This window comes from Tupaia chinensis, unplaced genomic scaffold (genome assembly GCF_000334495.1).
Source record: "Tupaia chinensis unplaced genomic scaffold, TupChi_1.0 Scaffold144269_1, whole genome shotgun sequence".
In the NCBI taxonomy this organism is placed as follows: Eukaryota; Metazoa; Chordata; class Mammalia; order Scandentia; family Tupaiidae; genus Tupaia; species Tupaia belangeri.
In genome coordinates this window covers 1,088,609-1,101,945 of record NW_006204127.1, presented here as the reverse complement: position 1 = coordinate 1,101,945, position 13,337 = coordinate 1,088,609, and the positions used below count along the sequence as shown (strand labels likewise).

At 41.8% G+C, this 13,337-nt stretch overlaps 1 protein-coding gene across 1 annotated transcript in view; it reads left to right on the top strand.

Moving 5' to 3' along the window:
• LOC102485167 (small conductance calcium-activated potassium channel protein 2) overlaps positions 1-13,337 on the top strand; it is a gene marked incomplete at its 5' end in the record, with an annotated part of 170,767 nt that overhangs the window by 149,416 nt on the left and 8,014 nt on the right. The window contains 2 exon segments of the mRNA XM_014583380.1: positions 1,452-1,562; positions 11,821-11,948. Coding sequence (XP_014438866.1) covers positions 1,452-1,562; positions 11,821-11,948 — 239 coding nt within the window.

Below are 13,337 nucleotides of genomic sequence, written 5' to 3'. Positions count from 1 at the left end.
TGCGGCCCCGGGTGGGGGGGCCCCCCCCCGCCGCCTCGCTTGCGCGGGTCCCGGGGGTGACGGGGGCCCGCAGCCGGCCTGGGTGGGCCGGCGCAGGGCCCCTCCGCCTGCCACCGCCTGGTTCGGCGCGGGTCCCGGGCTAGCCATCACATTTTTAAGGTACTGAATTGCTATTCTCATTAGTAATTTTTAGATCTACCAGTAATGAGGAAAACCAGACTATTTCACAGGAATTTGAGACTTTTGTTTGGATGGCCATCCTGTGAGTACCCTACCCTTTCGGCTAACATAAAGGAGATGGTATTAAAAATAAGTTAGGAAAGATTTATTCGAGTCTGTTGAAAGATCCACAAGTATTGTACCATCCTGCTGTTTGTGCTTCTACCGGGGCCAGCTGTTAATTCTTTATTATCTGTCTACCAAGACTCTACTGCTCTGTTGTCCCATCCAGGCTGAGATTCTATCCGGAGGTCTGATATCCCTTTCTCAGGCCCCTGAGGTCATCTGTCAGTTGGCCCCTTCCCTACCAGCAGCTTGGCTGTGCCCGGGACTGGTGAGGGCCAGCAGCAGCGTGGCTTTGCCTAAGCTCTCCCAGCCTGGCCTCCTTACCCTGCAGGTAGACATTGGTCTTTCAACAAAGACAGCCCACACAACTTGGAATGAGTACACCTTCATCACAAAGGAGGAGGCCTATAGTCCTCGGGGTACCATCCAGTGACACACCTCTTTTTCCAAGAGGTCAGCACGATGGCCTATACTGTGAAAGTGGTTTTCAGCATGAAGGGACTCATGCTGTTCCCAGTGCTAGAAAACCTCTAGAGTAGTCAGATGGTGGTTACCCTCCACCTTCAGCACTCCCTACGTCTCCGTCGTCCAGGGTCAGGTCACCGGGATCTTCCTGTGACCCTCTCAGCAAAGGGCATGGAACAGCTGAAGTCACGTGTGTGCTGAGATAACTGACTCCTTCACTCCTGGCATGCTGCAGTTGATTGTTCTGAAGGCCTGCTGGTCTCATCTGCTGAGGGAAGATTACAGAATGTTATTCTTTAGAAGAAAACCCTTATCCCTATTGCTTACGTATTGCATTTTGGCCGATTTACTCATTTATTATTTTGTTCCTGTTATAATTATAGGTATATAACTGATTTGCTCTGTTTTTCTGAAGAAGTCTCTAAAAACTCAGCAAAATGGTTTTTGCCATTTATTTCTTATAATTGAAATGCATTTTATTCACATACAATTCTCTAGCTCTCGAGTTATGTAAGCAAGGGCTTTCACTCAGTTCAATGGCATGCTGCTTACATTTGTTGACCACATGTCTTCTGTATTGAAGACACTGAAGAGGAAACTTTTTTATCTTGAAAAACTTACACATTTGGTGCAATACAATTGTAATGTGACTAAGACAGAAAACAGTAACACTTTGGGGTTCTCTCTCTTCTTATTTTCAGGGTGCTGGTTGCACAGCCCTGGTGGTAGCTGTAGTGGCGAGGAAACTAGAACTTACCAAAGCAGAAAAACATGTGCACAATTTCATGATGGATACTCAGCTGACTAAAAGAGTAAGTTACTGCCCACACATCTTCAAAAGGTATATTTTTGTATATTTTCCATGTTGAAAAATATGAAGCTATTCAGTTATAGAAAACGTCGTGACACATTTTTGCATAGAAAAACATAGAAAGGGTATGTCAAGACTTTTCCGACAGTCCAATAAGATGAGGTAGTTTGACAGTTGAAGCATTCTGGGATTCAGTTCCATTTGTTCACTTTGAAGGAAGACTTCCTTACTTGAGGTTGGGTAGGAAATAATTGGACACCTTGGTTTTTGTTGAGGAAGCCAACAGACTTCCATCCTTCCCTAGAGACATTCTGTCAGTGGAAATAGGAGTTTTATGAGAAGGTGATTGAACAAATGTTTTATTTAATTTTTATGAGCAAGTCACTATTCTAAGACAGAGATTGAAAAGACAAATAACAAATAGCCACTGACTTCTACAAGCCCAGGGTAGGGGTAGAGGCAGGTCCTTTCTGTGACTTGAAGGCCTTCAGAAAGATGTTGAAAGTGGTATAGGATGCACATGGGCGATTTCTGTCCAGTTACTAGAAGTGCGAGGAAATAGCAACCTCCATGTTCACAGAGTGCTCGCCCTGGGCCAGCATTGCTCCACATGTGGCACAGCTGTAAACTTGCTTCATCCTCACAGCAACGTTATGAGGAAAGTGCTATTATTTTACCTATCTTATCAATATGGAAATGAGCCAGCCACCAGCATGGTGGTTAAGGTGGCTGGATCCCACATGACCAACTGCAGGTTCAAGTCCCAGACTGGGTGGCTTGAAAAATGTCTTGGGCATGTGTGGATGTGTGCCCAAAGTCCCAAGAGGAGAATGGAGGAGAAATACTTAACAATGTGGCCATCCCTTCCGGGGAGTGCCTTCTCTCTCTCTCTCTCTCACTGGTAAGTGCATGTGCCCTATAGCATGTTTTAACAAACAAATAAATAAATAATAAATGTGGAAACCAAGACACAGAGAGGTTGCATAAGTTGCTGAAAGTCATCATACCAAGAGAAAGAAGTGTATGAGGAAAGACTTTATTATGCTAAATTTTTAGCTTTTCTTGATAATTACTTGGGGTACCAAAATACCAAACTCAAAAATAACTAAAATTCTGTTATAGCAGCGTCTTCCTGCTAACCACTGCCCAAAGTGGGATCCAATCAGGCAGTGATGGAAATAGCAAAATGAATTGTCATTCGGTAGCTTTACCCATAAAAAGATATTTCAAGCACAGTTTGAACTTTCTGTTTTTGGTTGTATAAATAAAAGTAATCTTATTTAATTTGGTAAATAAGTTTTAATAGATCCATTGTTTCAACGCAAATGTTTATACAGAGTATATTTAGGAAATGGAAACATAAATTCTAGCTGCCTTGCTAATGGCAGTGGGATTTCTTTTTTCTTTTCTTTTCTTTTTTTTTTTTTTTGAAGAGGTTTTCACTATAGGGCACGTGCGCTCACCAGACAGACAAATAGAGTCAGAGAGACAGAAAGTGAGAAATCACCCCCCAGGGGGGATGGCCATGGTATAATCCCTTCTCCTCCATTCTCCTCTCAGGATCTTGGGCACGCACGCACACGTGCCCGGTATGAGTTTCAAGTCACCGGGTCCGGCACGCGAACCGCAGTCGACTACGTGGGAGTCCAACGACATAACCATTATGCTAACTGCTGGTCCCGGCAGTGAGATTTCTAAGCCTTTCCTATGAGACACTAATGGGAGACTTCATTGCAGTTAGTAGGTCCACATTTATACAAGGTGATCAAAGCCTCTCTATTCAGATTCCACATTTTGGCCTGGATTTACCACTTTGAAATGTCTCCTACTCTCTATAGTTTCCACTTATTTTCTTCCAGCTCTTGATTTCATTCTCTAGAGTTCTAAATAGGAGAGTGAAGGGAGAAAGGTAAATGAGGATCTCAGTGAAGGATTGGGTTACTTTTTGTTTTCAAAAATCAACTAGGAGATGAAAATACGTAGGAGATTATTAGCTCAGCTCTGATTCCGAAGTTGCAATAGGTGTTTGTGTATTTCAGTCTGTGCTCATTTGGCCCTTCTGCATTCCGTAAGACACAGTTGATGTTTAAGAGTCACAGGGTTTACGATATCAAAAGATACTTTTGGGACCAGCAGATGGCAGAGTGTTCTGTTCTGTTCCACGTAGTCGAACTGTGATTCAAGTCCCAGACCAGGTGGCTTAAAACTCACGCCAGCTGCATGTGCATGCATGCCCCAAATCCTGAGAGTAGAATGGAGGAGAAGGGATTGTGGTGTGGCCATCCTCCCTGGGAGGTGAATTCTCATTTTCTGTTTCTCTGTCTTTCCAGTGAACACATGCCCTATAGCAAAAATCTATCTTAAAAAAAAGAAAAAGATACTTTTATTAAGTATTATCTGATTTATACAATTTTATTGTAAAGAGTGTACTCTTTCCTCAGCAGTTAATGCCATTTAAACTATTAGGCAGAAAAATACCTTAGAATAGCATATAGCCCATACGTTTGCCTTTAAATCTCATCAGAAAAAATACTGGGACAGAATCATAATGAACAAAGTGAAGTTGGGATGTTTGGGTAGATTGCCCTGTGTTTCATAGGCAAGATTTTAGTTTTTAAAAGGAAGTTTGTCATTTCTTTAACTGTTACTATGGAAGATTGATACAGCATATCTTTTTCTTTAAGAGAGAGATTTTTGCTATAGTGCACGTGTGCTTGCAGGAGAGACAAAAAGAGACAAAAAGACAGAAAGTGAGAAATCACCCCTCTTGGGGGATGGCCACGCCACAATCCCTTCTCCTCCATTTTCCTCTCAGGACTTTGGGCATGCATGCACATGTGCCTGGCTTGAGTTGTAAGCCACCAGGTCTGGGACTGGAACCACAGTCAGCTATGTGGGAGTCCAGCGATATAGCCATTACAGCATCTTCAGGTCTCCCCATACTGTGTATCTGACTTATTGAAACACTTCAAGAGTTGGAAAGGAAAGGGATTTGAGTACAAGAGCTAGAGACCTACACTGCACCTGCTACCTTTGGTGAAGACGTACTGTGTGATTCACAGGTGTCCACCAGTTTCATGTGGTTTGGCTTCATAATGTAGTTACTTTGGTCCAAGGTCTCCCACCCTTGGCATCAGTGACTTTTTCAGCTGACAGTCCTCTCTACATGGGACTGTCCTGTGCACTTGGATGTTTGTTATCATACTTGGATTCTATTTGCTAGGTGCCAGTAGGACTGGCCACTTGTGACAACCAGAAATCCCTCTAAATGCTCTCTAATGTTTCCTAAAGGGAAAGATCACCTGCAATTGAGAACTACTGCTTTAACTTCTTATCCCATGAAGGATTTGACATCTTGAAAGAGAAGAGACTGGGATAATACCTCTAACCAGATGTTCTTTGAATCTACGGAATCTATGTAATTCCCCTCTTCTCTGGAATACCTATAGTCACGTAACAAAAATATACCGTGTGCCTAGTATAATTAGAGTTCTGTGTTAAATGCCAAAGACAAAAGGCTGAAATGGCATATTGTAGGACTCAAGAATTTCAGCTTTTTATAACACTGGCCACTCGGAAATCAGGTCAGAGCTCTGATACTTCCTACTTGGCAGACAAGTATACTTGTGCTCTCGCTTAAGTCACACACGGGCTCCTGTAGAGGATTATTGAATGGAGTCTAGATCTATGGTTCTAGACTTTCATTTTTTCTTGTTTTATTTATTTATTTATTATTATGTTTTTCTTTTTCTTAAGAGAGAGTTTTACTGTAGGGTGCATTTGCTGGCTGGAGAGACAGAGAGAGAGAGAGAGAGAGCAAGACAAAAGCGAGAAATCACCTCCCAGGGAGATGGCCACACCACATTCTCCTCTGAGATTTTGGGCATGCATGCACACATGCACAGTCTGAGTTATAAGCCACTGAGTCTGGGACTCGAACCACGCTCAACTACATGGGAGTCCAGTGACATAACCATTTCGCCATCTGCTGGTCCCGTTTGTTTTGATTTGCCACAGGGCATGTACACTTGCTGGAGAGAGACAGAGAGAGAGTGTAAATGAGAATTCATCCCCTAGGAGGGATGGCCACACCACAATCCCTTCTCCTCCACTCTCCTCTCAGAATTTTGGGCACACAAGCACAAACACCCAGTGCAAATTTGAATCCGCCAGGTCTAGGACTCAGACAGCCCAGTCAGCCTTGTGGGATCCCGTCACCTTTAACCTCCATGCCATCTACTGGCCCCCTTCCTTTAGTTTTTACAAATAGGAATCATTTCTCCTAACTTACCAAATTTTTTGACCATATAGCTCGTTGGTGAGAAGTCCCTGTATGCTTTCGGGAAACTTGTACAGGCAATATTACATGAAGAGTCAGGTTGCTTGGGAACCAGCAGTTAGCGTAATGGCTATGTCGCTGGACTCCCACGTAGTCGACCACAGTTCGCGTCCCAGACCTGGTGGCTTAAAACTCATGCCGGACGCATGTGCGTGCGTGCCCAAGATCCCAAGAGGAGAATGGAGGAGAAGGGATTGCAGCGTGACCATCCTCCCTGGTGGGTGATTTCTCTCTTTCTGTCTCTATGTTTCTCACTCTCTCTCTCTGGCGAGCACACGTGCCGTATAGCTAAAAAAACCTCTCCAAAAAAAAAAAAAAGAGTCAGGTTGCTTGTAGACTGTTCTTTGAGCAAGGAGAACTGCTCTAGTTTCAAAATTCACATTCTGCACGAGGCTTCCCCTGCTATATTAGGTTTATGTCATTAGTGCTTTTTTTTTTTTTTTTTTTAGAGAGAGTTTTTTGCTATAGGTTTAGAGAGAGATTTTTGCTATAGGGTGCGTGTGCTTGCCAGAGAAACAGAAAGGAAGAAATCACCCCCCAGGGGCGATGTATGTATGCTTGCCAGAGAGAGACAAAGAGAGAGAGAAAATGAGACCCCCTAGTGGGGATGGCCATGCCACAATGCCTTCTCCTCCATTCTCCTCATGGGATTTTGGGCACACACATGCAGCTAGCCTGAGTTTTAAGCTGCCAGGACTGGGATTTGAACCCTGGTCAACTACGTGGGCGTTCAGCAATATAGCCCTTACACCATCTGCTGGTCCTCATTACTCCTCCTTGAGAGTGGAGCTGCATCGCAGTATTTCTTCAGACCAGGGTCTGTTGTAGGTGTGAGAAAGATGCCCCAGCAGGGTTGCTAACAGATCGATTTTTATAGGTGAAATATTGTTAAGCAAAGATATAAATGATAAAATGGCATTAGAATAAAACATAAATTTCTGGTTTATTATACTACTTCCATTATACTCAATACAATATACGGAAATAATAGCCTGTTTATAGTCCTCTGTTCATTATCTTATACAAAATCATCAAGTTAATGAGTATCACTTATGTGGAACTTGATTCGATTAGGTTATTTATGGAAATTCTTAATGGACTCATTTATAATTTTAACTTTTTAAATAAAAATTCTAAAGTACTGAATGATCATTTATAAATGATTTCTTTAGAATAACCAAGAGAAAATAAAGACCTAAAAACCATATACAATTACTAAGATGAGTGGTTAAAAATATAAATGCAAAACCACTATCTATTGTTAGAGGAAAGGGTGATTATTCCCTAAGACATTCCATAGAAGAGATAATTTTTCTGATGCCTAATAGGGGTAATGGTCACAGATGTTCTGAAATCTGAATATGATTCTAAAGAAAAAGCAATGTGAATGAAAAAAGATAGGTTATTCTCCCAGGAACAAATTTAACTTTCTAAGTTTTCCAGTGTGTATCTTTACCGAACAGAACAATTTTTATGAAAATTATTCTCCACATACAAATTTTCAGGGGAACAATTTTATGTAGAAGTCATTTCTCCATGTGACTACAGTAACCAAATAAAATACTATGTTTGAAAGTAAAACACACTATTCATTGTGCACCAACATTGAGAAAGATTGTTCTTGGTAATTCTAAAAATTTACATGACACTCTGCAATTCAGTAATGTCCACCAGGAACATTTACCCAGAATAATGTATTCATTTCACAATGAAAGCAGAATGCCCATAACTCATCACCTCGCTCTGTAAAACAAGACCAGCTATTTAGTAGATTTGCAGTCTGTTCACAGACACGGGCTTACCATGCCGTGTCACTGTTATGCGGGTCTGAACCAAGAGGTACTCAAGTTAGGTTCACAGAATACCTTCATTTTGGAAAGAAACCTGAAAACAAGCAATTCTCAGAACCCAAAAATAAGTTTAAAAGTTGCTAGATATATCACAAAGGATCATTATACATATTAATGTCCACTGTGGGTGTCTCCAATGCTGTTAAGAATTCAGTAAGCGCCATAATAGGAACACTGTTATGCAGTTATATAATTTGTTTCCTGGATGTCTCTTAACTAGTGAATGTAAATTCTCAAGGATTTCGTTCAGGTCGCGTTTCCATTGTCCTTGAGGTGAGTTAAAACTCATATTGACCCTCCATCAACATAAGGCCTTGCCCTGTTCCACAGCCTCAGCAGTAACCCAGCCCCTGGTCCCGGAGCTGAAGAGCAGGGCCGAGGGCAGCCACCAGCGCCCGTCCCTGCTGTGCGTGGGCAGCTGAGAGGCGTGGCGCCGCCCCTGAGCCTTGAAAGTGGAAGTATTTCACAACCAATGCCCCTGTGAAGAGTCAGGAAGGAGAACAAAGAACTATGAGTTAAAAATTAAGACTCAAAATAGTTGAAGACAAAGTAAAAATATAACTAAAATAACTTTTAGATAATGCTGCTCTCTCATATCATGTAGGTTTTTTTGTTTGTTTGTTTTGGAGAGGTTTTTGCTATAGGGCGCCTGCGCTCACCAGACAGAGAGAGACATAGAGACAGAAAGCGAGAAATCACCCCCCAGGGGAGATGGCCACGCCGCAATCCCTTCTCCTCCATTCTCCTCTCGGGATCTTGGGCACGCACGCACACGCGCCTGGCGTGAGTTTTAAGCCACCAGGTCCGGGACGCGAACCGCAGTCGACTACGTGGGAGTCCAGCGACAGAGCCATTACGCTAACTGCTGGTCCCTCATATCATGTAGGTTTGAACAAAGCAGTTCCAGGTAAAAGTCCATGTGCTTAAGCACATGGTTTTGGGTGGTTTACATTAAAGTAGTTTTATTTTATGACTTGTGGTTTTATTATTCTATAACCACTTGTGGGTCAGCGATGTAACATTTCATGACTTTTGTACCTATGAAAGTGTCTGAAAGTGTCCAGGTGAGTACTATTATAACTGGTATTATTTCTCTTAGAGCCTTTGTTTTCCAGTATTATTATCAAAATAGTTCATTATTGATATGCCTTTTACAGGGTTTCTAGCAGAAGATTTTAGTTTGAGTTGAGCATTAGTGAAGCAGAGCAAATGTTCTTATTTTCCTTTTTCAGTACATGAAGGGGGTGAGGCGCAGGGGAGGTGGTGAGGAAGGAAGTGGTTCCTGTTAGCAAAGGTCCTTCCCCTCGCTTTCCTTACTCTTGGAAAAATAGGAAATCGAATTTTACAGAGGTTTTGGCTGGCTCATTGGCTCCAGAATTGTTACGGCTCCTGAATGTTTCAGGGCTGTCTGTGAATCCCCTCACACCACTTCTCGGAGTACCAGGCACGTGGCAGAGACTCGAAAGTGGAAAGGCACTGGCCAGTTGGGGCTGCAGTCCCCACTCTAACACATATGCCTTTCTAACCAAGAGTGTCTTTGGTTAATAAATGCAAATCTGTGGTTCATGATGAGAAGAAATTTCTCATGTAAATTGTATGTGCTGTGTTCCCAGTTAGCACCGGAGACATTATTCAGCACAACTATGCCCAAAGCACTATGCTAGGGGGATGCAAAGATTAGGGACCTGACCCCTTCTAAGAGTTCGAAGGAGACCCAGGAAGGGGACTCAGGTGACCACATGGCAGGGTTCGTAACTGAGGAAACAAGGAAATGTCCCCCTTCCCAGTTCACCTTCTCTCTCACCTGAATGACCAAGGATCCATGGACCAACTTCTCTCCCAGATTTTTCTGTAAGTTGGAATATCACTTTCACTTCACAATTCATCATTCAGATCTGTAAAACCCTGTCTTTTCACTGTCCTCCGTCTCTTCCCTTTCAGTCCAAAGAGAAACAAGAAGATGCTACTCTTAGAACCATATCTGAGCTAGAGGCAGAAGGTTCTGGGACAAACTGTTTTGTGGTTGCCATGTTGAAAAGCAGCAGTTAAAATGTTACTTAAAGACATCCTGGGAGGCATTGCCTGCCCTACTGTACTCTGGAGATTGATGTTCCCCTTCATTTTTTCTCCTACCATCCAGAAAGAATCATTTAAACTGTATCAAGAATAAACAGAATCACCTTCTTAAAATGTTTATGGGCTTTAGAAGTAATTTGGCATTTGCTTTTTATGGCTGGGAATCCAAACTAAAGCCAGTGCTATGTTCTGTTCTGAACGTTGCCGTGTTCAGTTTCTGTGTTCCGCCCCATTGGTTGTTACCCAGGTGTTCTGTCTGATTTTCCAGCTTCTCCATTATCTGGGATCTAGGCTTTTCCTCTGTGCCTTGGGCTGGTCAGAACTTGCAGGCCACTTCAGCTGCTCAGAGAGCTGGGGCATTCTCTTTCCTGACAAGGAAGGGTTATCCCAACCCCAGATACTGCTGGCCAGTCTCTTCCCACTCCTCTCTCTAAAAGCAAGGTCCTCAAACTTCAATAAGTCGTGCTGCATCCATTTTCTTACCTTTGAAAACGAGGTGAAGATCAGATAGAAAAGCCTTTGGAAAGATAACTCTCATTGCTGTCTGAGGAAGAGGACGTGTTTCCCTAAGTGTGAAGACAGAACCAAGAGTTAACTCACTGCACTGCTGGTTCTTGGCCTCTGTTCGGTCATTTTTCTGTTGGTTGGAGGCTGCTCTTCATGCTCAGAGTCTAATGGGTAGCCAGAGAGAGTACATATGAATTGAAGTCATTGGTAAAGGCAATTTCACTGCGAAAGAAACCAGTCATTTCCTTAAAATAGGCGTTAGCAATACAATTCCATTCAAAAAGGAAACGTCACAACACCATGAGAAAGGATTCACCATCAGTCACAAAACCTGATGTTTTCTTTGTTAAAGTGAAAAAGTATAAATAAAAACTTGGGTCTATCACTTCAGTATAATTGTAACGCTTCCTTATTGTAAATCTAAGGACTGATGGGACTTTAGTAATAATCCTCTCCAACTTTCTCACATTAGAGAAAACTACAGTCTCACGAGGTTAGCTACTAGGTAGTGACTTGGTTAGTGTGAAGTCAGAACCAGGTCTCAGTCTCAACTCAGTATCCTGTCTTCCATACTGCATCGCCTTAAAACGTTGTCTTCCTCCACTTCGCACCCTGCTCGTGCTGGCTTTCTTTGTGGAACATCCTTTATCCATCACTCAAAAGAATTAAATGGACCATCTTAGGATAAATAATTTACAAGGAGCTCATGCGAAAGCTTTGGGTCATCAGATCCCGTAGTATGAGCAAGAAAGAGGACTTGATCTGTCCTTGACTGGGCCTTTATCAGCTCCCAGGATTTTTGAAGACTTTAATCAAGAAAGCTCATGATTTGATAAAGTATTCATACCTTCCATCATCTGTAGTAGGTCTTGGCCGTGTCACTGTGAAGTTATCATCCTTCATATCTATCGCATCCATTTCAAAATGTACTATATTTAAATTTCCAACAAAATTGCAGCATACTCTTTGTCCACTGATGAAAGCATGCTAGCAAGCATAGGGACTGCGAAGTCACTCTGAGGGCTGTAAGCACCGGTGTGCGCATTCATTCGGCTTCCTGCAGAGCACAGCCAGCAATACCTCAGAGCTTGCTAGGCACAAGGTTAACCTTGGCCTTCTGCTATTTTGCCTTTCTCCAAGGGACATGAAGAACAGGGAGAGAACGACTGCAATACAAGGTGGAAAACCAGCGCCTCTTGATTTTAAAAACGTAGTTGAATAAAAAAGGAGTTTCCAGATAGTGTAGGGTAAAGGCAAAAAAAGAAATCCGTGGTATCTCTAGTATTTCAATTGAAAAGCTGCTCCTAGGCAGACAGGGGTACTTCAAAAGAGGCTTAGATTCACGAATAATCGTCTTCTGATTAAGAGTTATTAAATAGATCTCTCACTCACAGTGAGGCTTGTGGTGAAGAATAAGACCCCAGCAAGTTGCAGAGGTTTGTTCTCTGGGATTTATCAATTGCTTTTTTTGTGTGTTTTCTTACCAGGTGAAAAACGCAGCTGCCAATGTACTCAGGGAAACATGGCTGATTTACAAAAACACAAAGCTAGTAAAAAAGATAGATCATGCAAAAGTAAGGAAACATCAACGAAAATTCTTGCAAGCTATTCATCAGTAAGTACTGTCTTTCATCTCTATCTTGCTGTTGGACCCTTGGCTTTCGACCCCTGCACTTGGTTCTTCTTTTCTCATGAGGAAAGGAAAAAGAAAATAATGTGTTTGCTCACAGAAGATACTACCTGGCAATTTAATAATGCCATCAATAAAATCCTGAGAAAAATTTTAGTCTTTTTATGATTAAAAGTCATTTATTATTAGGATAGTTATTTATTACATTAATTAAAAGGTCTTTTGCAGTTTCTCTATAGTTTAGTTAAGATTGTATTTTCTCATTTTTGTATGCAATTTGCTCTAGGATGTTTTGCTTGTATCTACTGCAAAATCTTAGAAAAAAATAACATTATGTGACTGTACTGACATATCATAAAACATCATTATACAAATGTAGTACATATCATTGATTTAATACTTGAATTTTACATTAGCTTTTAATCAGAATTTGGGGATTGTTTAAATGCTCTGTGTTCATTATATATTTTATAGTTTCTTTAGACCGTGTACTCTTTTATCACTATTCTAATTTTATCCAGGCCACCGATATTCATTTTCTAACTCTATGCTATTTCATTTTTATATTAAATATCTATTGTAGACTTTTGAAGTAAAAATATTTATTTAGTAAGAGTTGATGGTAATTTGAAAGAACAGGGTCTCTCTCCTCCAGCTGGCCCTGTCGTTACCGTAAGTATCATTCATGTGGGTATCAGCCGTGATGCCATGCAGACTTGCTCTTAACTTAATGCCGTTTCTGCATGGGGAAGAGCAGACGCGGGCACATTTGCAGCTCATGAAAGGAAACCTACCAGAGTAATAATGGAAACGTAGGTAATACTAGGGTTTTGGGCTGTGCAGGAGATTAGTCTTCTCAGAGCCAGCTAGCACAGGAGATGAGCAGAGCCTGAGGCTGGAATTTATATTGTGCACATTTAGGTCATTCACGTGTGTTAGGCTTCCACTGACATTCTTTGTTACCTGTTACACATTCATCTCCTGTCCTTTCACCTGCCCATTCTATCCAAATGCACTGCTTCGATAATCACTGGACATGTAGAATATGCCTGCAACTATGGGCATACGCACACTTCTGTGGAATCTGCCACCTTTCTTAATAAAAATAAATGCTACTATGTGCAGAGGCACTGACCCCATTGCCACACTCAACTACTGACTCGTGCTCCTTCCCCATGCCAGCAGCACGTTCTCCTAAGGAGAATGACTTAGCTCTATGACTTGACTAAATATACAGCTATGCAAAATAAATAAATAAATGATAAATAAATAAATGAAATTAAAAAAGACAAGGCTAGAATTTTAAAGATAACACTCTTTTAATAAGCCTTATCTGTGTCCCACAAGTGTCTTACCTCTCCATTTCCCCCCCAG